We start from the raw sequence: 27,602 nt of genomic DNA on the forward strand, positions 1-27,602 counted from the left end.
TTTCTAAACAAGCACCCCCAACACACTTATTCACCTAAAGAATACTCTGATAATAAGCTGGATTGACAGGATAAACGCTTTGCTGTAAATAAAAAAGCACAAAATTCCAATGACAGTCTTACAGCTAGCTAACAGCTCTCTCAAACAAGTGCAGCCAGCAAACAGTTCCCTAGTGCGGGCATCGACTCTACAAGATCCCTGTGGAAAATCAAGTGTACTGAAATGGATTTAATGAAGTAGGACTTTCATGATATGGAAAACATTCTAGCAAGTAGCTAGGGCTGCGACAGCAGTGAGCGCCACCATTAGCAGAGGTCACAGAAGAGCTACTCACTGCTGTACCTTCCGTAACAACTGTCCGCTGCATGGCTCTCTCTTACTGAACTTCATTCAGTGGAAACATCTTTACTCAGCAGAGAATAAGTCATCAATCTTTTCTGTAAGAATTCCAAGTATTTAATGTGTAGCTTCACATTACATCACCATGTTTTGCCTTGTTTTTCAAATACACAAAACAACGCATTTTCCCCCAAAAGTGAAATAAGATGTCCACATTAAAAAAATAAAGCCTACAAAAAAGTTCCAGAGCTAAAAAAAAAATTTTATATGGCACAATGTGATCTCCAAAGTCCAGAATATTGAAATGAGGTCCATGTGTGCATATCCTGTTTGCTTCTCAATGCAGCACTGACTTTACTGAGGTGAAATCACAATTAGTTCTTCAGTCAACAAGTGGACACAAATGTTTTTCTACAGTTATTAAAAATGGGAGATCAAGTTGAATGTGCCGAAGTGATTTCTTCAGTCAGATGTCTTAGCATCTTGAAGAAAACCAGAGAAGGGATTCCCTTGGTTGGTTTCCATGGCTTGATAGACCAAAAACAGAAAAACGGCTACAAGAACAAACAGCAACATTTTTAACCACATGGGAACGAGGCGTCCCTTCTTTGTCTTTTCCGACTTGACGTCTGCCAAGGGCACGTACTTCGGGGTGTATTTAGTTGAGAATGGTTCTTCCACCCTGAAGTCGCTGAGCTCCAGCGGCCGGCCTGCAGCCCCTTTGATTGGTCTGCGGCAACTAGCACTGTTCAAAGTGAAACAAGAGAATTCCGAGTCAACAACGTTAGCACACTGTCTAACCACTCTGTGTAAAGCAGCTGCGGGCAACTGGCACATAAGAGCAGGGGCTACTCATTGTGGTTTTCCTGTATCATCTTCTTTTCCCTGGTGGTCGCGGGGGTGAGTAAGCCAGGGCCTTGAGTCCTAAATGGGCACTTTTTTGTTGTTGTTGTTATTTACTTATTTATGTATACATTGTTCTGCCTTCACATCAGAAGAGGGCACCAGATTTCATTATAGACAGTTATGGGAATTAACTCAGGACCTTTGGATAAGCTGCCAGCACTCTATCTCTCCAGCCCATAGGTGGGGCATTCTTATTCCAGAGCTACAGCCCCAGCTACATTTTTGTTTATTTGTTTTGTTTTTCGAGACAGGGTTTCTCTGTGTAGCCCTGGCTGTCCAAGACTTGCTTTGTAGACCAGGCTGTCCTCGCACTCAGAGATCCACCTGCCTCCGCCTCCTGAGTGCTGGGTTTAAAGGCGTGTGCCGCCATGCCCAGCCTAGCTACATTTTTTAAAAGTTTATTTACTTTTACTTTGTGTACATTGGTGTTTTGTCTGCATATATGCCTATGAGAGTGTCAGATCTTGGAGTTACAGACAGTTGTGAGCTGCTATGTGGGTGCCGGGATTTGAACCCCATTCCTCCTGAATAGCAATCAGTGCCCTTAACCACTGACCCATCTCGCCAATCTCTGCAACCCCGCTATGTTTTTATCTTAAAAATTAGTTTCAGGCTGGAAAAAAGGTCAGCTGTTTAAAGACTAGGCTCACAAGCAAAAAGCTAAGAGTTCAGAGAATCCACAGCTGTCTCTCTAGCTACCTAGGTGGTACACACTTTTGACCCCAACACTTGGGAGGTAGAGGTGGACAAATTTCTCAATATGAGGCTAGCCTGGTCTACTGAGCAAGTTCCAGAACAGTTAGGGCTGTTACAGAGAAATTCTGTTTTGAAAAACCCTCCCAAAAAAGTTACATTATTTATTATAAAATAATATTTAAGCCATAGGTAAACACCCTCTAAGCCTGTCTTAAAAGCTTTTCAAAGGTTATTTAGGAGGGGAGAAAAAACAAAAACAAGGTAGTTTGGCTGTAAATTTTTCAGCTATGAAAAACTGAACCTGAATATAGTACTGTGTACCTGTGACTCCAGCACTGGAGAAGAGTGTCAGGAGCTTAAAATTTGCCTTGTTTACAAAGTAAATCCAAGGGCTGGAGGGATGGCTTAGAGGTTAAGAGCACTGACTGGTCTTCCAGAGGTCATGAGTTCAATTCCCAGAAACCACATGGTGGCTCACAACCATCTATAATGTGACCTGATGCCCTCTTCTGGCCTGCAGGTGTACATGCAGGCAGAGCACTGTATACATAATAATAAATAAATCTTTAAAACAAAACAAACAAAACAAAACAAAAAAAGTAAATCCAAGATTAGACTGAAACAAAACAAAATAAGCCGAAGAACCCAACAACTAACAAAAACCACCCAGAATGAGTGGAGATGAGATGCCTTGGTAGGTCAAGACACTTGCCACCAAGCCTAATGATCCAAGAACCCACAGAAAACCAGTCCCAACCTTCAGGGAACATAGCTTGTACCTGCCCACATAAAAACAGCCTTTTCATTAGATCTATCTAGATTTCGAATGGGTGTGCAAAATAACACCTGGCTTGCAGCGTATGCCTGCAACCTCAGCACTTAGATGAAAGGGATCAGGGGTTTAAGGTTATCCCAGTGACAGCAGAGTTCAAGGACCGTACAAAAGTAGGACAACAGCTTGCTTAACCAAGTCCTTGCTGTTTAACCTAAGGACCCAAGCTCAAGCCCCAGTGCATATGAGCATGTGTGTACATTCTTGACTAGTCAAATGGCTGCCTGCCTACCAGGCCTCAGAACCCAGGGCGAAGTAGGAGAACTAGCTCCAAGACTTGCCCTCTGGTCTACACGTTACCTACTAATAAGTTGGACAAGGCAGCAGTGTGTGCTTCTTGGGAGGAGGAGACAGGAGGGTTGCTGGCCAGTCAATCTAGCTGAATTGTAAATTTCATGGTTAGTGAGAGACCTGTCTCAAAATATAGGGAGAAGGGGCTGAGGAATCAGCTCAGTGGATTAACTGTTCTAGCCACAGGCCAGGTACTGCCTCAGGCTGGAGGGTTAGCACTTAAGAGCACAGCACTGTCTGCTCTTCTAGAAGCCCTGAGTTAAACTCCCACAACTATATTCTGGCTCACAGCCATCAATAATGTGCTCTGATGCCCTCTTCTGGCATGCAAATGTACATGCAGACAGAGCACTCATATATAAAATTAATAAACAAATCCTTAAAAAAAAAGGCATTGCCTCAAAATAGTAACTGGGGAGCAACAGAGGAATTCATTCACCCTACATCTAATGTCTACCTCTGGCTTCTATAAGTAAATAGGAACACATAAAATAAGTAAAACTAAAAATAAGCAAAGGGGTGTGTGTGTTCAGGTCTGACTTAGTGGTAGAGAGCTTGCCAAACAAGCAGGAGGGACCTGGATCTGATTCCAAATACTTAATACCAAAGCTTGTCTCCAAAAAGAGTTACACATAATAAGATATATTTTGAATGATTCAATTTTCACAGCTGTGAAGTGCTGTAGTGGAGAGGAAGTGTCCAGCGAGAACCACTAGATCCTGAGAACAAAGCTGCAACAATGCTGAGACAAAGAACCCAACGCTCCCAAAACAGTTACACTCGCTTCAGTACATCCAAGTACCTAATTCCTGTTGGGGTAGCGGCTTCGTAGGGAAACATTTCTTTCAGAATATCTCTTTCCACTCTTCTTTCCTCTGTTTTTTCTCCTACCTAGTAAGAAACAAAGAAACAATCACAAGTTACAATTTAGTACAAATATGCAATAATTAAAATGCCTAATTTCTAGGGGAATAAATGCCCTCTCATCTGGCCTAGTTTTGGTATCCACAAGACTCCAAGACTCTTCAAATCTCATACTGAACAGTATCTTAATGTCGTTATTAGAGCACTAATTGCACACACTCAAGGGGGGAACACTTCAACCCAACAAGGCTTGTCAATCTCCTCTCTGAATTGCCTTGTTCTATAGTAAAGGTGCTCTGTTTCTTCCTGCTGGGAATTCCATGGTATGTTTAGAAGATTGTTAATTAAATCATTCCAACTTAAAAATTTTTTTTCATCTCCTGGGCTAAAGATCAAAATTATGAGCCATGCAGCCAGCATTTTAAAGATCAGTCATACAGGAGTTTACCACACAAAGGTACTTGAATGTATTATCATTTGATTTTTCAACAAAAGTGCAGCTTCCTTCACAGACCAAGTAGCATTTTAAACTTGGACCCATGACAAAAAGAGTGTATTACAAGCAGCACACGGACTCCTCAGTAATGAGGGACTGAAGAGCCGCACAGCAGCAAGAGCTTCTCATAAGCTCCACTTCACAACTTAATTTGTCTTTAAACCATATACATAACACACAAAAATACATAAACCTCCCAGTAAAGTTCTGTCCCCTCCCACTGAAAAATAAAAAAAATAGCTCTGAAAGAAGAATGATAGATAGATAGCGCTGGGCTAAACTGTATCCATTTACTTCAGCTCTTGTCAATGGTTTCTTTGGTGTTCTTCTGGTTATTTCTGAGAATTCAGTGATTGGCAGAATAGAAGATGCATGCTTGAAATTTCCAGTCAACCTATTGACAACCTGCCAAGATTCAAATTATTCAGACTCAGAATTATCCAAATATAGCAAAGACACTTAAAATGAAAAAAAAAAAAAAAAAAAAAAAAAAAAAGAGAGAATCCACTTCTATAAATACTTGATTTTCCCCTAATTAAAATTTAGGTAACGGGATCTAGAAACACATTCAGTGCTTCACATGAGAAACCTTAGAATTCTTCAAATATTTAGTAAAACCTATCTTCATAGTATTTAGGATTCTTGTGCAATGAATTAAATTTATTTGTAAAATGGCTACATTCAAATATTCTAAAATCCAGAAACATGGAGAAAGTTAGTTTAAAATATAATATAAATTTTTAATTTGTCAAAATTCACCACCTCCCCAGTTCCAACTAAGGGATAATTACAAAGAACAGCACTTAGATAGTTCATGAAGCATATTTACTAAGGGTTCATTGCTTGAAGCCTTTATAGTTTCAGCTATGGGAGTACTCTCTGAAATTACTGCACCATCTATACGAAAATGCTGTGAAGTTTCCACCTGTTAGTTTGAAAACAGAACAAAAACAATAAATGTAAAATAATCACTAAAACCCTACCAATCTGAAAACCCAAGTCTAAGCAATAAGCCTTGCATCACCCTTTTTCTTGGAGTTCTTCTCGACCCTCTCGTAGACTCTCTAGTTAATGCCTGCAGAGGTCTGCCTTTTGAAGATCCACTTGTCCATTCAGTCTCAGTAACTCCAGCTTGAGAATAGCTCTAGTCAAGCATTGACACATTAAAAAGTCATATTCTAACACAAACCCCTTAGTAATGACCATGTTAGCACACCGAGAAACCAACAACTCTCTAAATGCCAGCAATTACAAACAATGCCGTGCCCTCAAAATATTTCTAAAGATAACCCATTTTGCTGCCTTGTAGTCATCTGGAAGCAAAGGATAATTAAAAAACACTAGAGTCTACTGAGAATATTTACAGCTCATACTGGCTTCTCCTGTGACTTGCTGTTTGTAAGTAACCCTAGCACTATAGTGCTGTCTCTTTGCTCAAACAAAAAGCGGACTGGTGATGATGAAAGAGAGAGAGAGAGAGAGAGAGAGAGAGAGAGAGAGAGAGAGAGAGAGAGAGAGAGAGAGAGAGAGAGAGAGAGAGAGAGAGAGAGAGCGCGAGCGCGCGCGAGCGCACGCTGATGATGGGAGCAGATTAGTGGTAGAGCCCTTGTTTAGCAGGTGTGAGGTCCTGGATTCCATCCCTACCACAAGAAAAACAAAACAAACGAACCCCACACATCTATGGCTATTCACAAACCAGTCTTCTTTCTGTGACATCAGGATTATTTCTAAGTGCCTGTGTTTTTTTCTTAGGAAACAACGAGGCTGGAAGGGCCCCTGACAAGCTGGACTGTAATTGTACCATCCCTCCCCACAGAGAGTAGACAGCTGTTGCTATCCAGCTGCAGTTCAATTTCTCTCTGGGAGGGAGGGGGGGAAAAAAAAAAAAGCTCACAACTAGACCTCTACCTTTAAAAAGAACTTTAGTGGGTAAGCACAGTGGCACAACACTTGTTATCTTAGCTTTAGGGAGACAGAAGAAAATTGCCACGAGTTCTAGGACAGCCTGCAGTACATAATGAGACTGACTTGTTAAAACAAAACAAAACAAAAACGTAATTTGAGGCTGAGGGCCTGGCTTGCTTGGCACGCACAATGCCATGTTCCGTCACTAGCACCACATAAGAGACCCTTGGTAAGCCTCCACACTAGCTCATCTCCACCCCACCAGTGCTTCTCAGTAGCATGGTGCATGTAAGCCACCACTTTTGTTGTCAAGCTAACATTTCGCAAACACCAATGACAGCTTTATGTCTTTGCCAGTGCCTAATAAGTCTGAAGAGCTCTGCTTTGCCAGCACCACCGCCCAAACCCTGCAATGGCACACTTTCATGTTTACCTTTATTTCATGTGATATTACAAGAGTCTCTCTCTCTCTCTCTTGGTTGTTCTTGCCGTTTTATTTTTTCAAGACCCGGCTTCTCTGTGTAGCCTTGGCTGTCTGGGACTCGCTCTGTGGACCAGCCTGGCCTCAAACTCACAGGGATTGGCCTGCCTTTGCCTCCCTGAAGTATATGCTGGGATTAAAGGCATGTGCAACCTCCACCCAGCAAGTTTATTTTTTAAAGAAATACTACTGAGCCATTTCCCCAGCACCAGCATCTTAAGGTTTTTTTTGACTCGCAATCTGAAATTCGGGGTTCTTTATCCTCCTATTAGTTAGGAAATCTCTGCCAAATGTAAAACTAATGTCAAAGGTATATTGTGTAAATAAAACACTATATGCACAGAATAAACTCCTACCAACAGCCAAGCTCTTGAGTATGTCAATAGAGGACACAGAATCCATCTGTGTGCTCTCTCTCTTGTTTGCTTATTTATTTAGGTTTTTGGAGACAGGGTTTCTCTGTGTAGCCGTGGCTGTCCTGGACTCGTTTGTAGACCAGGCTGGTCTTGAACTCACACTGATCAGCCTGTCTCTGCTTCCCGAGTGCTGGGATTAAAGGCGTGCACCACCATGCCTGGCCCATCTGTGCTCTCAATCCTGGTGACACATACCTATGACCCCTGCCCTGGCCCCCAGCTCACAATCCTGTGCCTGCCTACCAGTGGTGTGGCTTGAAGCGCATACCACCACTCACAGCAACTGACTGTGAGACTATAAATAAAGATTAATAAAGTTATCATTCAATGGCAGAAATTCCAAAAGACCATCTCATTATCATATATGTGATGTGAGTGCTCTGAGGTCAAGAGTAACAGCCCCACCCACCGTCAGCAAGGTGTTCCCTAGACAGTCCTAGTGTGGCCTCACTGAATTCTGATAAGTTACTTGGTGAAGAGTAAGTCAGAGGACGTTAAGTAGTTCAGACATGTGAGAACACAAGAGCTGGGCTGTTAAAGGCTACTAATTCCAACAAAAATCTAAGTTCTGGACAAAAAACAAAACAGACCCCAGCCCCCCCAAATAAATCCTGCACTAAACTACATCACAGTACGATACAAACAGGTCTGGCATGGGGGCACACTCATAAAGCACAGGGTGCTGAGGCAGTAGGATGAGGAGCAGGAGGCTAGCTTACATAGCAAGGCGCTTCCTCAAAGCAAGCATATAAGAGCTCCTGCACCTGAATCTCAGGGCTGAGGGAGGCAGGGAGAGGGAAATGTATAAACACGGGGTGAGAGTGAGGATAAGAAGCTGTATTAGTCACACTAACTTGTGTTTTCCAGCAGAGCACAGAACTCTCACTCAGTGTTGGTGTAACGCAAAAACCACAGAGCACTTTCACTTTGTCATCAGCAAGCTGACAAAGACGGAATGCTACCTGCAGAAGGCTGGCTGTCTTGGCCAAAACCGTTCATAAGTGAAAACAACTCACACGTTCATCAAAAGGAAAGTAGCTGAATTAATCAGAGCAAATCCACAAATCTCAAGACGTAGGATGCAGCTGTACAAGGAACGGGGACGAGGACTATATTTTCATTTGTGAGTGAACGCTAGGACAGATGAAAGGAAGGAACATCTGATGTAAAGGAGAAGGGAGCAAATAAAACAATCTATGTAGAGTACCTCCAAAAAGAAAAGTAAGACTTGGTGGGGGTTGGGGGAAAGAGGAGAAAGAACCAATCATATAGGAAAACAAAACAGCAGTAATAAAACTATGGCTTACAAGGGCAAGTATTTTCAGCACGACATCTTACTTTATATCCTGGTGCTACAAATGAAAAACTACACTACACTACACCAGACTGTATTCAGCAGCCTTGGTGTTATTTTGAAATATGTAAAACTTAAGAAAAGTATAATTAGAAGAACCAAGATGCTCAGCATGAACCAAAAGTTTATAACTTGTGTTTGCAAACTTGAATGTCATCATTGTGTGTTCACAAATCACCCCCCCCCCACACACACACTTAAAGTCAGGAAAAGAGGCAAAGGGAGGGAGACTAGACACCACCTGTGTGGGTGGGAATGGGCCAGCAGCATGGCAGGCTTGGAATGTGATGGGGGTAATGACTGTGTTATAATTGATCACGAGCATAATAAAAGTCATCGCGATGGCGGGCACAGTGGCAGCACACGCCTTTAACCCCAGCACTCAGAAGGCAGAGGTAGGCATAGTTCTGGAAGTTTGAGGCCAGCTTTGTCTATGGAATGAATTCAAAACAACCAATGCAATATAGAGAAATTCTACCTTGAAAAAACAAAAACAAACACACAAACAAAACAACTGACAACAAACAAAGACCCATAAGAAAATGTATTATATCCAATGTGGTTCTATACACCTTTAATCCTGGAATTTAGATCTGTGAGTTTGAGGCCAGCCTGGTCTACAGAGCAAGTTCCAGGACAGCCAGGGCCACACAGAGAAATCCCCCTCAAAAACACTTGGTTCTCAAAAAAACAAAAAACAAACCAAACCAACAACAACAAAAAAAACCCACTTGGTTCTCTTGTATGAATTTACTTCAAGGTAACTAGGAACTTAGCAAGGAAAGTTTGTTTTGTTTTGCTTTTTAAAATAAAATAATTAGTTACAGATATCAAATAACAGGACAACGAGAAAAGTCATCACTTTATCACTTCAAATAAAATCATGGAGTTAGGTAATTATCCACAGTTGTTAAAACCTTTAAATAAAAAGCCAGCCAAGGGCTGGAGAGATGGCTTAGTGGTTAAGAGAACTGACTGCTCTTCCAAAGGTCCTGAGTTCAACTCCCAGCAACCACACGGTGGCTCACAACCATCTATAATGTGAACAGATGCCCACTTCTGGCATGGGTGTATACATGCAGATGGAGCAGTCATTAAAAAAAAAAAAAAAAAGCCCAACAACACTTTATATCAGATGGGTCAACCTTTCAACACCCAAACTATTAATTTAAATATTTTTAAAAGAAAATTCATGTGTTTCCTTGTCAAAGCTATTCTTGTCAAAGAAACTGAATGTAGACTCAGACCAACCCTTTAGGTCCATGGTGCCCCATACAGTAGTCACCAGCTACTGCTTAAATAGAGTAGCTGCAGCCCAACTATAATAGTGCTGACATCAAACACAGGTCTAGTCCCCAGCATGCCAGATTATACTACCTCCAGAATGCAGGTAATATTGACATAATCAATTATGGTCACCCAATGGAGGAAGGAAAAAACAGCTATAGTGGGAATTAATGTAGACTAATTGTTCAGATTTCTTTACCTAGTTACCCAGGAATGGTGGCACACTCCTATAATCCTAGCATCTGAGAGATACAGGCAGGAGGGTCAGGAGTACATAGACCCCACCTCTCCACTCCAATCACACAAAAGAAATGAAGCAGAAAGCTTTACAAGTTAAAGGGCAGCCTGGTCTACACAGCAAGCTCCAGGCTGGCTGCGGCTTCATTGTTAAAACAGTTTCAAAAACCACCACAGAAACCAGAGGCACAGACCACCTGAAAGATAGATGATTGACAGAGCAATACATTTTCTAGCTAACAAGTAAAGATGAGGAAATGAACAGTAGGTACCAAGCCTAAATTAGAGCCAGTAACTTTCCTCTGTAAAGCAATATATTCATTAATACTTTGTGCTTATTTTCTTCCCAGTTTTCTATAATTTTCCTTTTGGAAACTGTATCATGCCAGTCTGCCCTCCCCCCAAAATAAATGTTCATCTTAAATAAAGTGCATTTTATCTTCTAAAACAATTCTCTCAAAAGGGTCGAACACTAGCCTTGGGGCCCACTGTGGGAAGGTTGCCTTCGTATTATTCAAATGCTGATTTCTGTACCAGCAGAGAAGCACCACCTGCCTTAGGATTTTGTAAACATACAATTCCCTCCCCTTCTGATAGGTTTAAAAGAGCTGCCGGCCAATAGCTGAGGCAGGAGAGGACAGGCGGGACTTCTGACCAGAGATAGGAACTGGGGGAAGAATTTGAGAGGTAAAAGATTCACCAGCAGACGTGGAGAAAGTTGGATGTACCAGGTAGGAGTGAGAGGTAACATGCCACGTGGCAAACGTGGACTAGAATAAACGGGTTAGTTAAGTCATACAAGCTGGTTGGGAAATAACCTATGCTAAAGCCAGAGCTATAAGAAATATATATGTCTCTGTGTCACTAGTCTATCTGCTGGCAGTACAAAGAAACTCCTGTTCTACACTGGCCTAGAAAAACTGGGATGCCCAGGTTGAAAACCGCTGCATCAAAGTTAAAAACGGGCAGCGTGAGATCATCACTAGACCACTTAGCACGGATATACAGCGTAGGCTATGCTAATGACAGATCTCACTGGGTGTGCACTATTGCATACCACTTAACAATGTGATGAAGTTTAAGGGGTGGGCAAGCTGGCTCTGTGTGCCAACTATTTATCAAAGGTCAAAAAGGCAAGAGTACTGGTCAGACGACTCACACCTGTATGTGGGATCATAAAACTGAAAATACCTGGTTGTGCTCGCTTCTTCTCTGCTTGGGCGTTACTGGAGTCTTTGCTCTGCCCTTTAGTGGCTCTCTCTTCTCAAGCTTGAGCTGTATTTTAGAGTCTGGAAATAACAGTGAGGAAACCATTATTTGTTGAAACACTTAAGTTATGTTTTACCAGTGTTATTTTGGAAGCCCGGTTTTAGGCACATTAGTAAACATGACAATCTATTTATTGTAATGCCTTGGCAGCAGTCTGTTTAGTAAAACTTATCTTAAACCCTCTTTCACAGAAAACACTTTTATAATCTTAGCCCATTTTGATCCCTTCCCACTGTTTAATTTCATTACTTCTTCCTACTTACTCTCTTTTCTATTTTTCCCACCCCTAGAATAGCCTTAAAAATAAAAGGGGATTCGAACTGCTCCTCTGGAGACTTTTAATTAAGACCAAGTGCAAATGTAGAAGCTACTGTTGTTTTGCCTGTACATTACTGATATACAGCACAGGTTAACTAGTAAATTAAAATTTCACATGTGGAAGTGGAGAATTTTAAAAACAAAAAAGATTGTGTGGCTCCAATCATTTCCTACTAAACGGTAACTGCCAGTGTTGTTAATGTAACATTTTAATATTAACAAAGTCTCTCCTTGACTGGGGGCTGTAGCTGAGTAGTAGAACACATGCCCAGGGTGCTGGGTTCAGTCCCTAGTACCAAAGCAATATACAAAATTATAAAGTGTCCTATCTCAGTCATTAACCCAATAACATATACATAAAAAGAGCTGAGTATTCTAATTCCTTTAGTCTTGATTTACCATAATTCAAAGACCTATACAGAACCTTTAAAATACATTTAAAAATTTAACTTCCCAGCAGCTATGGCGGTGCACATCTGCAATTCCAACACCTGGGGCTGGAGAGGTAGGAGGATCTTGAGTCCAAGGTCTGCCTGTGCTATGTAGTGAGATTGTCCCAGAACAAAACAAACACTTAACTTTCCTATTTTTGTGGCCATTTATCATAGCGAGGGCAGGTCTACTAATGCTAAAACTTAAATTCCAAAAACTTGCTTTCTTACCAAAGAAACAAGAATAGAATCAATTCTTAAAGCTTGACTTTATACAAGTTTAATGTAGCCATTTTTATACCGATCAAGATAATTCTGTGCCTTGCTGACCTTCCAGATTTAACCTATTAGTCAAAATATACCTGCCACTCCCTCCCCTCCTCCAAGATAGTGATTTTTAACCAAAGTACTTCAAACAGGTCAAGTAAGACCAAGCAACCAGCTTAATCCCCAACACTGTCACTACATCTATTAATATTACTTGCCATTATAAAATCTACTTTATTTCTTTCTTAGCTCATAATTAAAGCAACTTTAAACAGCACCAAACAAAAACTGATCAGACAAATAGGCTATGTGGTTACAAATTAATTCCTTGTTTAGGTTTTTACAGCCATTTACATACATGGTCCTCAAATAGTGAAAAGGACACATGACCATTAGAGTATTTTCAATCATACTGCTAGAATGTTTCAATGATGAAATGGAAAAGGCATGTTCATCCACAAATATTCCAGTTGTTGAAATTCCAAGAATAAAGCACACATAAAACATGTTTCTGGAGACCACACAAAACTGTTCAAATTTAACAACTTTATTGAATTTGTAGAAGCATTCTACAGGAATACATTGCTTTAATGACGTCACACAGCACTTAACAGGTACATGTATACATGTACATTTCAGAAGACAAATAACAAAGCTGCAGCGATGGAACGTGTAGTCTAAAAACATGATAGCAGTGGACATGTACACGCAAGGGACCGTACTTAGTTATGTTTAAGACTATTTCCCGTCACGTCTCTATAATCAAGCTATCTTACCTTACAACTATACAAATGAAAATAGGTAATACATTGCTTCATACAGACAGACATTGGAGTATAGTAATAATAATTCGTTTGCCCTTAGCATCTGGGTCTGAAATTAAACTATGCAGGACACGCACCATACCTTTAAATACATGTAAAAAGTAAAAAAGCCCCATCTTTCTAGTGTCTTATTCAGCTAACAAAATAGTCATGTTGAGTGACATGGACTATACCAGAACATCTACACAGATCATCAGCCGTGCTCCTGAACTGTGGTCCACAGACTCTAAGACGCAGGGACTGTTGGCTACTTCCTCTATCAGAACGTACGACTGTACGTTGCCTTTTCTATTCGTTTACTATAAAACGTGCGCGCGTGTGTGTATACAGGCATGTAATATATCTCTTATCATTCGCTTTAAAAAACCTTTCGACTTAAATTCTTTAAGTATCTTACAGGAGCTGGTGAACTGAACTCAGGGCCACATGCACGCAGAGCACACACTTCTTAACACTAAGGGCGGCCCCTTTCCCTTTGGTTCTTGCACACACTTGTCTGTGAATCAGTTTGTGTATTGGCACTTCAAGACTTACACCAATCTAGAATTATTATGAAGTTTGTTGCAAACAAAATATGAACAAGAATATGGGCAAGAGTGACAAAAAGAACTAAGTTACAAAGGTCACCTATAGATTTCTTGCAATGTAATGAGTGGGCAACAAAATGCCTTTTGGCAATAGATTTATGTAAATGAAAGTAAGCAGCAGAAGAGAGGGCTATCACAAGGGCAGTGTGCCTATTTCATTGTTGGGAGACAACATTCTACACATTAGACTTTTCAAAATAAATTGCTTTGAGCAGGGGAAAGAAAAAAAAAAAAAATCAGTGTTTCAAGTGCCTCTGACCTAGGCATAAGTAGTAGTAAAGGAAGTGAGGGTTCTACCGACATTTGAGTTGTTGGAATTCTTTTTAAATCTAAGAGTTATAAGTGTTATAAACAGGATGCTGTAAACTAATGAGACAAATGTGATCTATTAAATTGTACTAGGCTTCTATATATGTGCTTGCTGAGTACAAGCTTATCACCTCGAAATTGGCTCTATTAGGGGACTAATAAGGCCTCAAAAGAAATCCTGGCATAAAAAGTTGCTAGAATTCCTGGAAAGGTTTATACATTCTCCAAATCAAAGATAAGGTTCTGTCTTTGTTCTTAATCTTATTGCTGTTTATTTCCACGCTTTTTAATAACTTTGTGTACATCCCCTCCAAATAATGTTCCACCTTTAAAGGGGGCAACGGTCAGTTTATTCTTAGAAGCTGGGTTAATCTTACAGTCCTTCAACCACAGGTAACGCCGACCCATAGTAGAAGCCCCCATGGTATGGGCAGACATCCTCACTCCATCAAAGGCAGCACCACAGAGATACGAGGCTGCATCATAGGTTCTGTTCAGAATCTCGAGTGCTTGGTGCGCACGACTGGGGTCTGAATTGATAATCTGTGCAGCTTGGCTTATATCAGCTTGCAGAGACTTAGCTACGAAGGCCGTGTGGGCTGCAATCTGCAATGCTGATGCTGCAGCTTCGTAAGATCCACAGAGGGCTAAGTCCAAATGCTTATCACAAGACTCAGTGGAGGACACCTGAACGGCTGCTCGTGGGGTGGCTTCAGAAACAAGCCCCAGGATTTCATCATCTACTTTTGGAACTGATAATATCCGTGCAGCCTCGCTGGAAGAAACTGGATATCTGCATGCCAACGACGGCAGCTGCCTATCAATTTGCTGCCACTCCTCTTCGATTACTTTTAAAATAGATTCGTGGAGAGGAAAAGATGGTTCTGAGGCATCTAGTTTATCATGCTGTGGTTGCTTAGACACTTCTATTCCTAAAGTAGTCAGAGAACGAGAGACAACACTTTTGGCAAAAGAAGACATATGTTCAGATCCAGGTATAGTCTGAAACGCCACACACGAGCCTGCGTCCCTTTCCTTTACTGGCTTCTCACTGAGTCTAGCGACTTTCCGGGGAGGGGACAGGGATTCAGATTCTTGATGGCCTGACTGGCTAAGTCTCTTACATATGTTCTCTATATCCAGTGTGGGCACAGAATTAGAAGTCCCAGGCAGACTGCCAACCCCACCCTGAACTAACAGAGAGTTGACATAATCTCTGATTGCCTGAGCGAGCGGTGGAGAAATGACTTGTGATCTCTCTGACTCTTGCAGTACCTCTCTCTCACTAGAGAGAACCGAGCGGTCTGAGACATCTGCTCCCTCAGGACAAGAGGGCTGAGCTCTGCTTCTCCCTCCACGGTAAATATTCTCTACTATGTCTTTACAGTAAGTAGTAGTGGTTTCTCTTATCAGTGAAGGAGAAGCCGCAGCAGAGGACAACCTGGCAGCGAGCTCACGCTGAGAAGATGCCGAGGAACTTTTCTCTACATATCTATCATAGCTAGACTTGGAGGGAACAGACACATTCTGCCCAGGGGCTAACATCTGTTTCTGTCCCTTCCCAGGCAAGGGTGTGTCAGTAAGAGGCTCCCTAGCTGGGGCTCCCTTAGAGGTATATGCTTTCTTAGCTGCCTGCAGTTCAGTCCTTCCCAAAGGAGGACGGGTGGAGATTTCAGGAAAAGAAATACCCTGAAAAAATCCACCAGAGGGAGTAGATGCAAGTTCAGAAAAAGGAACAAAATCCCTAGTGGACTTCGCTTTCTTGTGTTCTTTCTTCTTTCCTGTAGAGGCAAAAGAGGCAGGAAGTTTAAGCATGACTGGTTTGGGCTGGTCTTACTCTTTGCCTCCTTGCTAAAACAGTGCTGCTGAAGAGACGCACCCTATACTTCCCACTCTCAGCAGCCAATTTGGTACACAGTGCCTCAGAAAGCAAAGCCAAATTAAATAGTTACAAAATTAACTAAGTATAAGTTAAAACCTTTTAAGGATCAAATCCTGCATTTGTTCTATTTTTAGAAAGGAATATACTTCCTGTTCTCTCAAAAATTATTTAAAATCACGGTCAAAACTGCCATGAAATCAATCTAGGTAAGCAAAATCTTTTAAATAACTTATATATCTATCAATAGAGAAGAGAAAATGTCATATTTAAATGTTAACATTGTATAGTAATTATAAAGAATAAACACATAAACATGTAATAAGGTCCAAAAAAATATAACATGAAACAAAAGAGCACATAAAGGACTCAGCCTATCATTTATATAGAATTATAGAAAACAAAGCATATATAAAACTAATCATTAAATATAAAAATGACTGGCTGAGAGATTGTGGTGCACACCTTTAACCCCAGCACTCGATAGGCAGAGGCAGGTGGATCACTGTGAGTTTGAGGCCAGCCTGGTCTACAAAGCGAGTCCAGGACAGCCAGGGCTATGCTGTCTCAAAAATAAATCTTTAAAAAAAAAAAAAAAAAAAAGGAAAGATAAATATCAAAATGATTCCTTCTGTAGATGTGATAATGGGGGGGGGGGGGGCCCGCGGGGAGAAAAGAACTCTGTCTTTACAAAAATTTCATTTGAAGCAAAAATTAAATGGCTATATAGATAGAAAATTAAATTTTAGATGTTATTAATGTTGTTTTAAATTTTACCTTCATCATTGTCACTGTATCTGTCAGAGTCGTTACTTCCATTCTGTCTTGTATTTTCTGCTGAAGAAGAAACTGTTGGAAGAGGAGTAGAAGATCTCCATTCTGTTCCCTGTTCCCTCAGTTTCAACAGCTTTTTCTCATACAGCTTCCTCGTTGTTCCTGTGTTAAGGCAAAGGTTCCATTAGTATTGGCATGAAACCATCTTTTTAAATGTGCACAATGTGCACGTGTGTGATATGTGTGTACACGAGTGCCTGGAGACCAGTGGACTTGGATCCCCCAGAGCCACAGTGAGAGGCCATTTTAAGCCACCCAGTGTGAGTTCTGGGAACAAACTCAGGTCCTTGGCAAGAGCAGTAGAAGTTCTTTAAGCTGGGACCATCTTTCAGATCCTACAGAAAGCCAGTTTTTAAGCAACATGCTTTCCGTTTCTAAAGTGATTAAAAAAAAAAACAAAAACAAAACCACAGTCTACTCTTTTCCAAAATAGCTCTTTCTCTGGGATGTCAATACAAGATTATTTCTTTTAAAAGAATGTATTATTTATGTGAGTGGGTGTTTTGCTGGCATGTGTGTCTGTGCACCATGTGCCTGGTAGGCCATAAGAGGGTGTTATATGTATGCCCTGTTAGAGATAGTTGTTAGCCGGGTGGGTGCTGGGACTCAAATAGGTCTGCTGGAAGAGCAATGTTCTTAAAAGCTAAGCCATCTCCAGCTCCCCAAAGAGCTTTCTAAATAAGCAGATGGGAATCCTCAACAACAACAACAACAACAGCAGCAACAAGAAGAAGATTATACGGGCCGGAAAGATAGCTCAGTGGTTAAGAACATTGGCTGCTCTTCTGAAGGCCCAGGTTCAATTCCCAGCACCCAAATGGCAGCCCACGACTGCTTGTAACTCCAGTTTCAGAGGATCTGACACTCTTACACACGCGCGCGCGCACGCCGAACACCAATGTACATGAAATAAGAAACAGAAACCATTGAAAAGAAGAAAAAAAATTATATTTCATAACAACAAAAGATCAATGTGCCTATGAACACTCACGGAAGCACAGGTGTCAAGTTCTATAAATCATTCGAATATCTTCAATTCTGTACTTAACATTAGATATGCATCTTTCCTTAGCTTCTGGAAGAGGATTTGACAACTGGTGTGCCTTTCATTAACAATAGTTATCCAGGAATGACGTTAATGGTCATAAGTCAAACATGTGCCAGCACATTTCCATGTAATATACATCTTCAGTGTCTCTTAGAATTCTACAGAAGACATCAACTGTCTATTGATAATTATAAGCACAGGCTTGTCTAAGAGCAGCCTATGAAATGCACTTTTTTGTTTGTTTATTTTTTTGTTTTTTAGAGACAGGGTTTCTCTGTGTAGCCTTGGCTGTCCTGGACTCACTTTGTAGACCAGGCTGGCCTCGAACTCCCAGAGCTCTGCCTGCCTCTGCCTCCCGAGTGCTGGGAGTAAAGGCGTGCACCCAGCTATGAAATGCACTTTTAATTCTGCACTTGGGTGGCAAAGCCAAGCAGGCTACACAGTGAGATCCAGACTCAAACAAAAGACACATTTTTACACAACCCTGAAGTTGTGTGGACTTTCCTATCTTAAGGTTCTTGCCCAAACCCTGCTAAGAAAAGCATAACCAACCTGGCAAAAACCACGGCTACCTAGAAAAGCAAGCGATGAATCTAGTGTTTAGCTGGCATACCTTCTGTTTGTCTCTTCTTTAGGTAGAGACAGACTTAGAAACAGGCTTCTCAGGCCATCAGGAAATGGACCTGTTAGGGACTGAGTAATCTGCAGTCTACTTATTACTCTCTCTCCAGACCACTGACTCAGACTTAGCCAGACTTTCTTCAACTGTGGGACAAGCCCCACAAGGCTTACTGACCAGCACTGACTAGGAGGACAGCATCAACAGGCAACTCCACAGATCCCTCCCCAAACTCTCAATTTAGCTTCCTGATTTAGAGTTAAAGAAACTAAAGTATTGGTTGGTTCTATAAATAATGACAAATAGTCCCTGAAGACCCCAATTCTAACCATTAATAAAAGTAAAAATTGGTCTGGGGTCTTGCTTATGTTAAGAATATTTGAGACTTGATTAACTTACCCACAATGGGACCAGGATTCACCCCATATTTCACAAGCTGATCCAGAAGGTCTTCATTAGAGAGCTCTGTCACATCTAGATCATCTTTATCTTCTAGTCTGGGTTTATCAGTTTTCTTTGTGGCTTTCTGTAAACAAAGTACAGGTTATCGCCTCTATATGAAAAATATTCATTTACCTGACATTTTCTATGCAATCAACAAGGTGATTTACTGTTACATTAGCCAAGCAATATGATTAAACTAAACCAGTATTTGAAGGCTTTTAAAAACTCAATTGTCGTTAGACTGTACAAGCCTAACACACAGTGACAACTATTAGAGACACTGCTGTTGGAGGCTGAGGGTATGGCTCAGTGGTAGGGAGCTTAGACTACATGTCTAAGGCCCTGTGTAGCCGAAGAGATAGCTGAGAAAAAACCCTGTCTTGAAAAAACAAAAAACTAGCCAGGCGTGGTGGCGCACACCTTTCGTCCCAGCACTCGGGAGGCAGAGGCAGGCAGATCGCTTTGAGTTCAAGGCCAGCCTGGTCTACAAAGCAAATCTAAGGCGGCCAAGGCTACACAAAAGAAACCCTGTCTCAAAAAAACCAAAATAAGAGAGAAAAAGAAGAAGAAATAGCATAAGCTTCTAGAAGCAGGAAACCAATTCACATTTCCATAAGGAAAAAACTTCAAGTGAACAAGAAAAAATATTTATTCATTTCTATTTTCTCAAGACATGGTTTCTCTGTGTAGCCTTGGCTGTCCTAGATTTACTTTGTAGACTAAGCTGGTCTCTAACTCACAGAGATCCGCCTGCCTCTGCCTCCCTGAGTGCTGGGATTACAGGCATACAGGCATAGGCTACAGTGCCTGGCCAAAAGAAAAAAAAAAAAAAAAATTGAAGTAGGCAATATGTGTGCATAAGTGAACCAGAGTAGGGTCCATCAACAGGCTATTTGATTTAAAATTTTAATCTGTAGTGAGAAAAATTCCAGGCAAGTACTTGGGGGACAGTTAAGCGCACTAGCTGCCCTTCCAGAGGTCCTGAGTTCAATCCCAGCAAGCACACTGTAGCTTATAATCACCTAGAATGAGATCTGGTGTGCAGGATTACATGCAGGCAGGGTATTGTATACTAAAGAAAGAAAGAAGGGAAGTAGAGAGTTTGGTGCATATTGTTAACAAGGCAGCTTCAATCAAGTGGAAATTAACTGTGTGGAATTATCTTTATGGTAGCTTTAAGTATATAAGCTAACCTCTTTTTCTTTAAAAACATTTTTATATTATGAGTGCTTGCCCCCTTGTACCGTGCATGCAGGGCCTGTGGAGGCTGCAGAGGGTATCAGATCCCTGGAACAAGGAGTTACAGATTGTGAACAACCACATCAGTGCTAAGAAGCAAATCTGGGTTCTCTGGAAGAGCAGCCAGAGCTCTCAGTGCTATAACCCGGCATTGAACTGAACCCCCAGCAACTCTCCTCTGGGATTAGAGACATGAGCCACTACATTCAGCTCCTATTACAAAACATTGCACTGAACATACGTTATGTATCCAGTTGCATTTTAAGCAGATTATCTGCACTAACTTAAAGAACTCTAAAAAATTGGGGCTGGAGAGACAGTTCAGAGGTTAAGAACATTGGCTGCTCTTCTAGAGGTGAGTTCAAGTCCTAGCAACCACACGGTGACTCACAACCCTCTATGAGATCTGGTGCCCTCTTCTGCCATGTAGGCGTACATGCAGGCTGAAGACCATGTATAATTATAATAATAAATAAATAAATCTTAAAAAAAAAAAAAAGCTAAAAATTAAGCCAGGCATAGCGGCACATGCCTTCAAATCCAGCAGACGTAGGGGAATCTCTTGAGTTGGAGGCCAGACTGATCTACAGCGTTTCAGGGCAGCCAGTGATACACAGAGAAACCTGTCTCGAAAAACAAAACCTAGGATCTGTGAATTCAAGGTTAGCTTGGTCTACAAAGTTAATTCCAGGGCAACACAAGCCTGCCCTGAACCACCCCAAATGAATCCTAAAAGTCCTATGAGACAGACACATTAATATCTCCATATTACAAAGTGAGGAAACCGAGGCCCAAGGCTAACCTTTAAAACTTCAGTGTGTTCTCTAGTGACATTTACAGAGACCTTAGTTATATAGTTCCTTCACATACACCCTCTCCTGGGAACTATTAGTACAGTGAATTTATACTGCATCACACTAAGATTAAAGAAAAGGGGAGAAAATTCAGAAACCACATGTAGTAAGCTACTGAACACAAGGCATATCACTTATGAAACATAATTATTCAATTTCCAACCTAATTAAATGATTATTAGATTTCTACATTTTTTTTGTTTTTGTTTTTTTTGAGACAGGGTTTCTCTGTGTATCCCTGGCTGTCCTGGACTCGCTTTATAGACCAGGCTGGCCTCGAATTCACAGTGAGTTCTGCCTGCCTCTACCTCCCAAGTGCTGGGATTAAAGGCATGTGCCACCACGCCCGGCCATAGATTTCTACATTTTATATGAGAAGGCCAGGTGGTGGCAGTACAGGCCTGTAATCTCAGCTCTTGGAAGGTAAAACCAAGTAGAGAGCATCAGGAGTTCAAGGTCACTGTCCTCTACTATACAAGAGTTCAGGTCCTGTCTGAGGTTTGGGAACCCTCTCAAAACCCAAAACAAAACAGGAAGACCAGCCAGTCAGCAACAGGGTTCACCAGCCCAGGCATAGTGGGGCACACCTGAACTCCCAGCACAAGGAGCTGGAGAAGAGGGTCTGGACTCAACCTCCACTAAGAAACAACATCAACCTCCCCTGACAGGTTCACCCAGAAATGCTACTACGCCCCGCTGGATCCCTGACAGCTAAACCTGCATGCTTTGCATGCCAGAACAAAAAGGCAGATTGCCAACTCCACAACTGTTTGCTCTTGTGCCCACTATCTAGATAGCTTCAACACCTAAAAATACTGATATCAAGACAGGTAATTAAAAGGCTAAAAATAAGAACACACAAACACACCACATCATATGCACCCAAGGTAAAATACCATGACGATGATACATATGAAACAACTTAGCCTTTAAAAATATGCACAAAGACTGGGCATGGTGGTACATGCCTGCAATCTAGCACTTAGAAGGTGAGGGCAGGAACAAAACAAAACAAAAGAATAGCTTTACATAAGCAATAATTATAAATGTTCTACACTTCTGAAATTCAAGACCTCTCTATGTGGGACTTGTGATAATTTAGATTCCTAAATCAGAACTCATATTATTCATGTACTGATTGTCAACATTAGTTTTCCAAGTAGTTGATATCATTGAGTCCAATCAAGGCTCTACATTTTAAAAATGTTTAAATACTGTAGATAGGGCTGGAGATGGCTCAGTGGTTAAGAGCACCGGATGCTCTTCCAGAGGTCCTGAGTTCAACTCCCAGCAACCACATGGTGGCTCACAAATATCTGTAATGGGATCTGATGCTCTCTTCTGGGTGTGTGTGAAGACAGATCACTCATATACATTAAAAAAATAAATGTATATTAAATACTGTAGACAGAATACAAACCTATGATTATGAGACCCACAAGAGAGAAAAGATTCCCTGCTAGAGAGCTAGCATGGCACTGTATATAGGAAGCGCTCTGCTTTCCCACCAAGCACTGTGCATCAACCTAACAGAGAGCATTCTAACTGTCCATCTACTGCTGAGGTATAGCTCCATAGTAGGTGCTCAGAAAAGGGGAGGGTCTTTCATGTAAAGTAAGTTGAGCTGGGATGAGGAAATAACCCAATTAAAAAATAATAATAATTAAGGTAGGGCCACATTACTGAGTGAGACTCAAATGTCAAAAACAAAATCAGCACACATTAGCAACTCAAACATGAGGACAGAACTGGTTTTGTTTTAAGCTCAAGTCTTATGTGTGTAACCATAAAGGCTTTACCCACTATGTACACCAAATGATTTTGAACTCCTGGTCCTCCTACCTCTACCAGATGAACTGGAATTTAATTTTTACACACAACCAAAAGCTTTATGGCTTACTATATTTGGACAAACACATAAGATGATGTAATAGAAAACCTATCCCATCCAGTGCCATTTAAAATGAGGGGAAAATTAACTAAATAAGTACCAAGATAGTTTTAATGCCCCTTTTGAAGAGTTGATGACAAGAGTCTGAAGGGACGGCCCAGGTTTGATTATCAATAGAGGCTCACAAACACCTCTAAGGCCAGTTCCAGGGGATCTGATGCCTCCAGAGGATCCTTCTGGCCCCCTTGGGTAATGAGGGCAAAACATTCATACACATACAATTTAAAAAGGACAAGTTGGGGGGCTGGAGAGATGGCTCAGTGGTTAAGAGCACTGCCTGCTCTTCCAGAGGTCCTGAGTTCAATTCCTAGTAACCACATGGTGGGTAACAACCATCTATGTGATCTGATGCCCTCTTCTGGCATGCAGGTATATATACATGTAGACAGGACACTGTATACTTAATATATAAAAAGGATAAGTTGGAAAAAAATATATATAAGAGAGGGATACACTTCAGCCAGGTATGGTGGATCTCTGAATTCAAGGCTAGCAAACCTGTCTACAAAAAAGTTCCAAGACAGCCAGGGCAGTTACACAGAGAAACCCTGTTTCAAAATCTTTCCTTTTTGGTTTTTCAAGAACAGGGTTTCTCTGTGTAGCCATGGCTGTCCTGGACTCACTTTGTAGACCAGGCTGACCTCGAACTCACAGCAATCCGCCTGCCTCTGCCTCCCAAGTGCTGGGATTAAAGGCATGTGCTACCATGCCCCACTTCAAAATCTTTTCTTACAAAAATAAAACAAAATAGCAATTCTCGGGTTTAGAGTCTCATCTTGCAGTCTCAAACTCTTATAGTCCTGTCCCAGCATCTTGAATGCCAGTATTACAGACAGAGTTGAGCCACCATGCTCTGCTAGCGTATGTTACTTAAAATGGTTTTGTGTGTACATACACACTCTGGTTTGGGTGTGTGTCTTCCATGTCTTTTTTTAAAGATGTGCCACTAAGGGATGGACAGATGGCGCAGAGGTTAAGAGCACTGACTGCTCTTCTAGAGGTCCTGAGTTCAATTCCCAGCAACCACATGGTGGCTCACATCCATCTATATGTGATTTGATGCCCTCTTCTGGCCTTCAGATCTACATGCAGGCAGGATACTGTATATAAAATAAATAAATAAATCTTAAAAAAAAAAAAAAAAAAGACACACTACTGCCACGCCCAGCTTTTTATGTGGGTGCTAGAGATCAGGTCCTTGTGTGTGAATGATAGGTCATTCCCTAGGCCCCTAAAGTGGCTTTCTTTAGTTCGTTTGTTTGTTTTTGTTTTCTTTTCTTTCTTTTTTTCTTTTTTTTTTTTTTTTTTTGTTTTTCGAGACAGGGTTTCTCTGTGTAGCCTTGGCCATCCTGGACTCACTTTGTAGACCAGGCTGGCCTCGAACTCACAGTGATCCGCCTGCCTCTGCCTCCCGAGTGCTGGGATTAAAGGCGTGCGCCACCACGCCCGGCTTCTTTTCTTTCTTTCTTTTTTCTTTTTGGTTTTTCGAGACAGGGTTTCTCTGTGTAGCCTTGGCTGTCCTGGACTCACTTTGTAGACCAGGCTGGTCTCGAACTCACAGCGATCCGCCTGCCTCTGCCTCCCGAGTGCTGGGATTAAAGGTTTGTTTTTGTTTTCTTGAGACAGAGTTTCTCTGTGTAGCCTGGACTGTTCTGGACTTGCTTTGTAGACCAGGCTGGCCTTGAACTCAGATCCACCTGTCTCTGCCTCCTGAGTGCTGAGATTAAAGGCACGCACTACCATGCCCCCTAAAGTGGCTTTAAGCCCACAAAAAGCACAGATCCATCCAGATATCAAACTATTGAATCACTGAAGAAAAGACATATATACATAAAGGAGTTTTATTCAGCTATAAAGAACAAAATTGCCGGGCAGTGGTGGCGCATGCCTTTCTTTAATTGCAGCATTTGGGAGGCAGAGGCAAGCGGATGGCTGGGGACAGCCTGATCTACATAGTGAGTCCAGGACAGCCAGGGCTAAAGAGAAACTCTGTCTCAAGCCCCACCTCCCAAAAAAGAGTTATATGTAGAACAGAGATTGTGTTCCGTGAAAACTAGCCATTCAGAGCCAGGTGTGGTGGCGCGAAGGCATCCTTGACTAAACTGAATTCACAACCAGCCAGGGCCGCAACTCCACTTTTAAAAACAATACCACATATGTCTGCATACAAATGCAGAATCCCGATTTTAAAAAACATGTATGACATGTAAAGTTGAAGGGAGTAAAAAGGGAGTAATGTGAGGAGAGGATGGAGCAGGTCAACCAGTGAGAGAAAACTTGGGAACTTGATACACATGTAACTGAAAAATTTGGATGAAAATCTATGATTTTGTATAATTAAAAAGTGCAATAAAATGGAGGCTAGCTAGAGAGATGGCTCAGTGGGTAAGAGCACTGGTGTTCTTCTAGGGGACCTGGGTTCAATTCCAAGCACCCACATGGAAGTTCACAACTGTCTGCAACTCCAGTTCCAGGGGGATCTGACAACCTCGCAGAGAGATGCATGCAGACGAAACAATAAATTTAAGAAGAAGAAGAAGGAGGAGGAGGAGAAAAAGCAGGCTGAACGGAATTAAACTGGGCAGTGGTGGTACACACCTTTAATCCCAGAACCCTCACACATGCAGGAGAAACACCAACAAACACAAAAAATTAAATTTAAAAATGCAATCAAATGGTACGCTTGCCCTCCCCTCCACAAATAGGAGACACCAAAGACAATAATAAGCTGGCCAGTATCTACTTGGGTTTGGACAAGAGTTCATGTAACTGAGGCTGGCCCTGGACTCCTGCTCCTCCTGCTTGCATCTCTAGACTGCTGAGATTCACAGGCAGCTTACTTACCAGACACTGCTACGTGCCAGGCTTAAGGCATTTAGGGAAATGAAAGCTCAGGGTATAGTTTTCTCCATAAAATCCTCACATGCACATGATGTATATTTCGCTCTCATTTGGGCAATCAGCGGGAAAAAAATACATTTTAAGAAATAAACGCAGAACAACCAAACACTGTTAAAACTTTCAAAGAAGCAACTGGCTTTTAGCGTAGCCCCGTGCTAGTACACGCGTAGCAAAAGAGGCTCTGGGTTCAATTTCCAGCACCAAAACGAGAAGCAAGCCGCAATCATTTTCGGTTATACCAGTGAACAGTAGGGACAACTCCGACAAAAAACAGTCATTATGTCTCAAAGATTTTAATTTAAACCCATCAACAGCCCTAACTAATTTCTAAATGACTTGAATTCTATTAACTAAGTACACACCTACAAAATACTATTTAAAACGTAACCAAAGAATAACAAAAAACAAAACAAAAAATGGTAAGCATTTGTGGGAACCCCAATTTCACTGTTCTGAGGATTCAAACTGTAATAGTGATACATCAGTACGCCAGGAACTTTTTTGCTTCCAAATCTTTACTTCTCAAGCAAACCCTTAAAACGATAAGCAAACCCAAAACTCTTACACAAGCCAGGATCCTCCAACATTTTTAATGCAGTGTAAAGCATTCAATTCACTTAAGTAAAGCCAACCCACTAAAAACAGGGCCTGTTGACTGCAAAAGAGTAAGACAAACGAGTAAACAAACGGTCCAAAAAGCCCTCCATATGCAAAAAATATAAAAAGGCGGGAATGGCTTTATTTAAAAAAAAAAAAAAAAATCTGGCCAGAAAATACTATGCCGCAAACTGCCCTCCAGGGAGCGCTCTGAGTCACTGTTGCGAGCCACTTCGGTACTAAAGCGGGAAAAATGCTCGAACTTCACCTCGCGTGCTGGGGCCAAGCCCGTGCGTGGGGCTTTAGAAAAGGGCTTGCAAGGCCGCGTCTACACCGACTCCGGACCGCGCAGGGCGCCCGAGCCTGGCGCACCTGGCCGAGCAGCAAAATAGCAAAGCCATGCGGACTCCCCTCTCCTCCGGGACCGGCGGCCTCGCGACTAGGACGCCGCGAGCTCGGGGACCCCCCACGCGGGGGAACCTAGCCCCCGAAGCCGAGCAACGCGCCGAAGCCGCCAAACGCCCGCCTCTGTGATCCCCGGACCCGGGGGAAGGAGGTGTAGGGGTGTGGGGGTGCGGGCAGCCTTACCCTGCCGACGGCGGCGCGTCCGCGACCGGAGGAGGTCCCGGAGCCGAGCACCGGGGTGGGCTCGCGCTCCTCGTCGCTGGAGAAGTCGGGCGGCCCTTTGCTGTTGGCGCCCGCGGCGAGCGGCGGCGGCGGCGGCCGGTTGCGCGCCGTGAGGTGCTGCAGGTAGAGCTGCACGTACACGTCCTTGCGCTGCTCGCCGGCCGGGAGCGTCACATTGTTGGCGACCAACTCGCTCTTCAACTTGTCTTTGGTGAGGACCGAGGGGTCCTCCAGGAACTCCGGCATCTCGGGCTCGGCCCCTTCACGGTCGCCGCCGGCGGGCGCGCTGGCTTGCTAGGTCCCCGGGGTTGCGCCCTCCGCCTGGAGAGGTCGGAGGAGAGATCCCTGGCCGGGAGCGGCGCCTCTGGACAGCGCAGAACTCGGACACAAAAAGCCCAGGCCGTGCTCCGCCACAAAAGCCCGGGGCGCACGACTAGTAAGCAAGTACGGCGGCCAAGCCTGGAGCCCGCAGCGAGTCTAGCCCACACACAAGCTGGAGG

At 42.4% G+C, this 27,602-nt stretch overlaps 1 protein-coding gene across 4 annotated transcripts; it reads right to left on the reverse strand.

Moving 5' to 3' along the window:
- Nucleotides 1-366: 366 nt before the first annotated feature.
- Tmpo (thymopoietin) lies at nucleotides 367-27,602 on the reverse strand. Of its 4 annotated transcripts, XM_051172765.1 has the most exons (9): nucleotides 27,064-27,602; nucleotides 18,889-19,015; nucleotides 16,766-16,924; nucleotides 11,296-11,393; nucleotides 5,449-5,568; nucleotides 5,254-5,349; nucleotides 4,719-4,829; nucleotides 3,867-3,955; nucleotides 367-1,084 (listed from the first exon to the last, which is right to left on the reverse strand). In XM_051172765.1, the coding sequence occupies exons 1-9, from the start codon at nucleotides 27,346-27,348 to the stop codon at nucleotides 802-804; spliced, it is 1,368 nt and encodes a 455-aa protein (XP_051028722.1). In that variant the 5' UTR covers nucleotides 27,349-27,602; the 3' UTR covers nucleotides 367-801. The 4 variants fall into 4 exon arrangements, with proteins under 4 accessions (XP_051028722.1, XP_051028723.1, XP_051028724.1 ...); XM_051172766.1 differs by lacking the exon at nucleotides 5,449-5,568; XM_051172767.1 differs by lacking the exons at nucleotides 5,254-5,349; nucleotides 5,449-5,568.

Source organism: Acomys russatus, chromosome 31, assembly GCF_903995435.1.
Source record: "Acomys russatus chromosome 31, mAcoRus1.1, whole genome shotgun sequence".
Taxonomy (NCBI): Eukaryota; Metazoa; Chordata; class Mammalia; order Rodentia; family Muridae; genus Acomys; species Acomys russatus.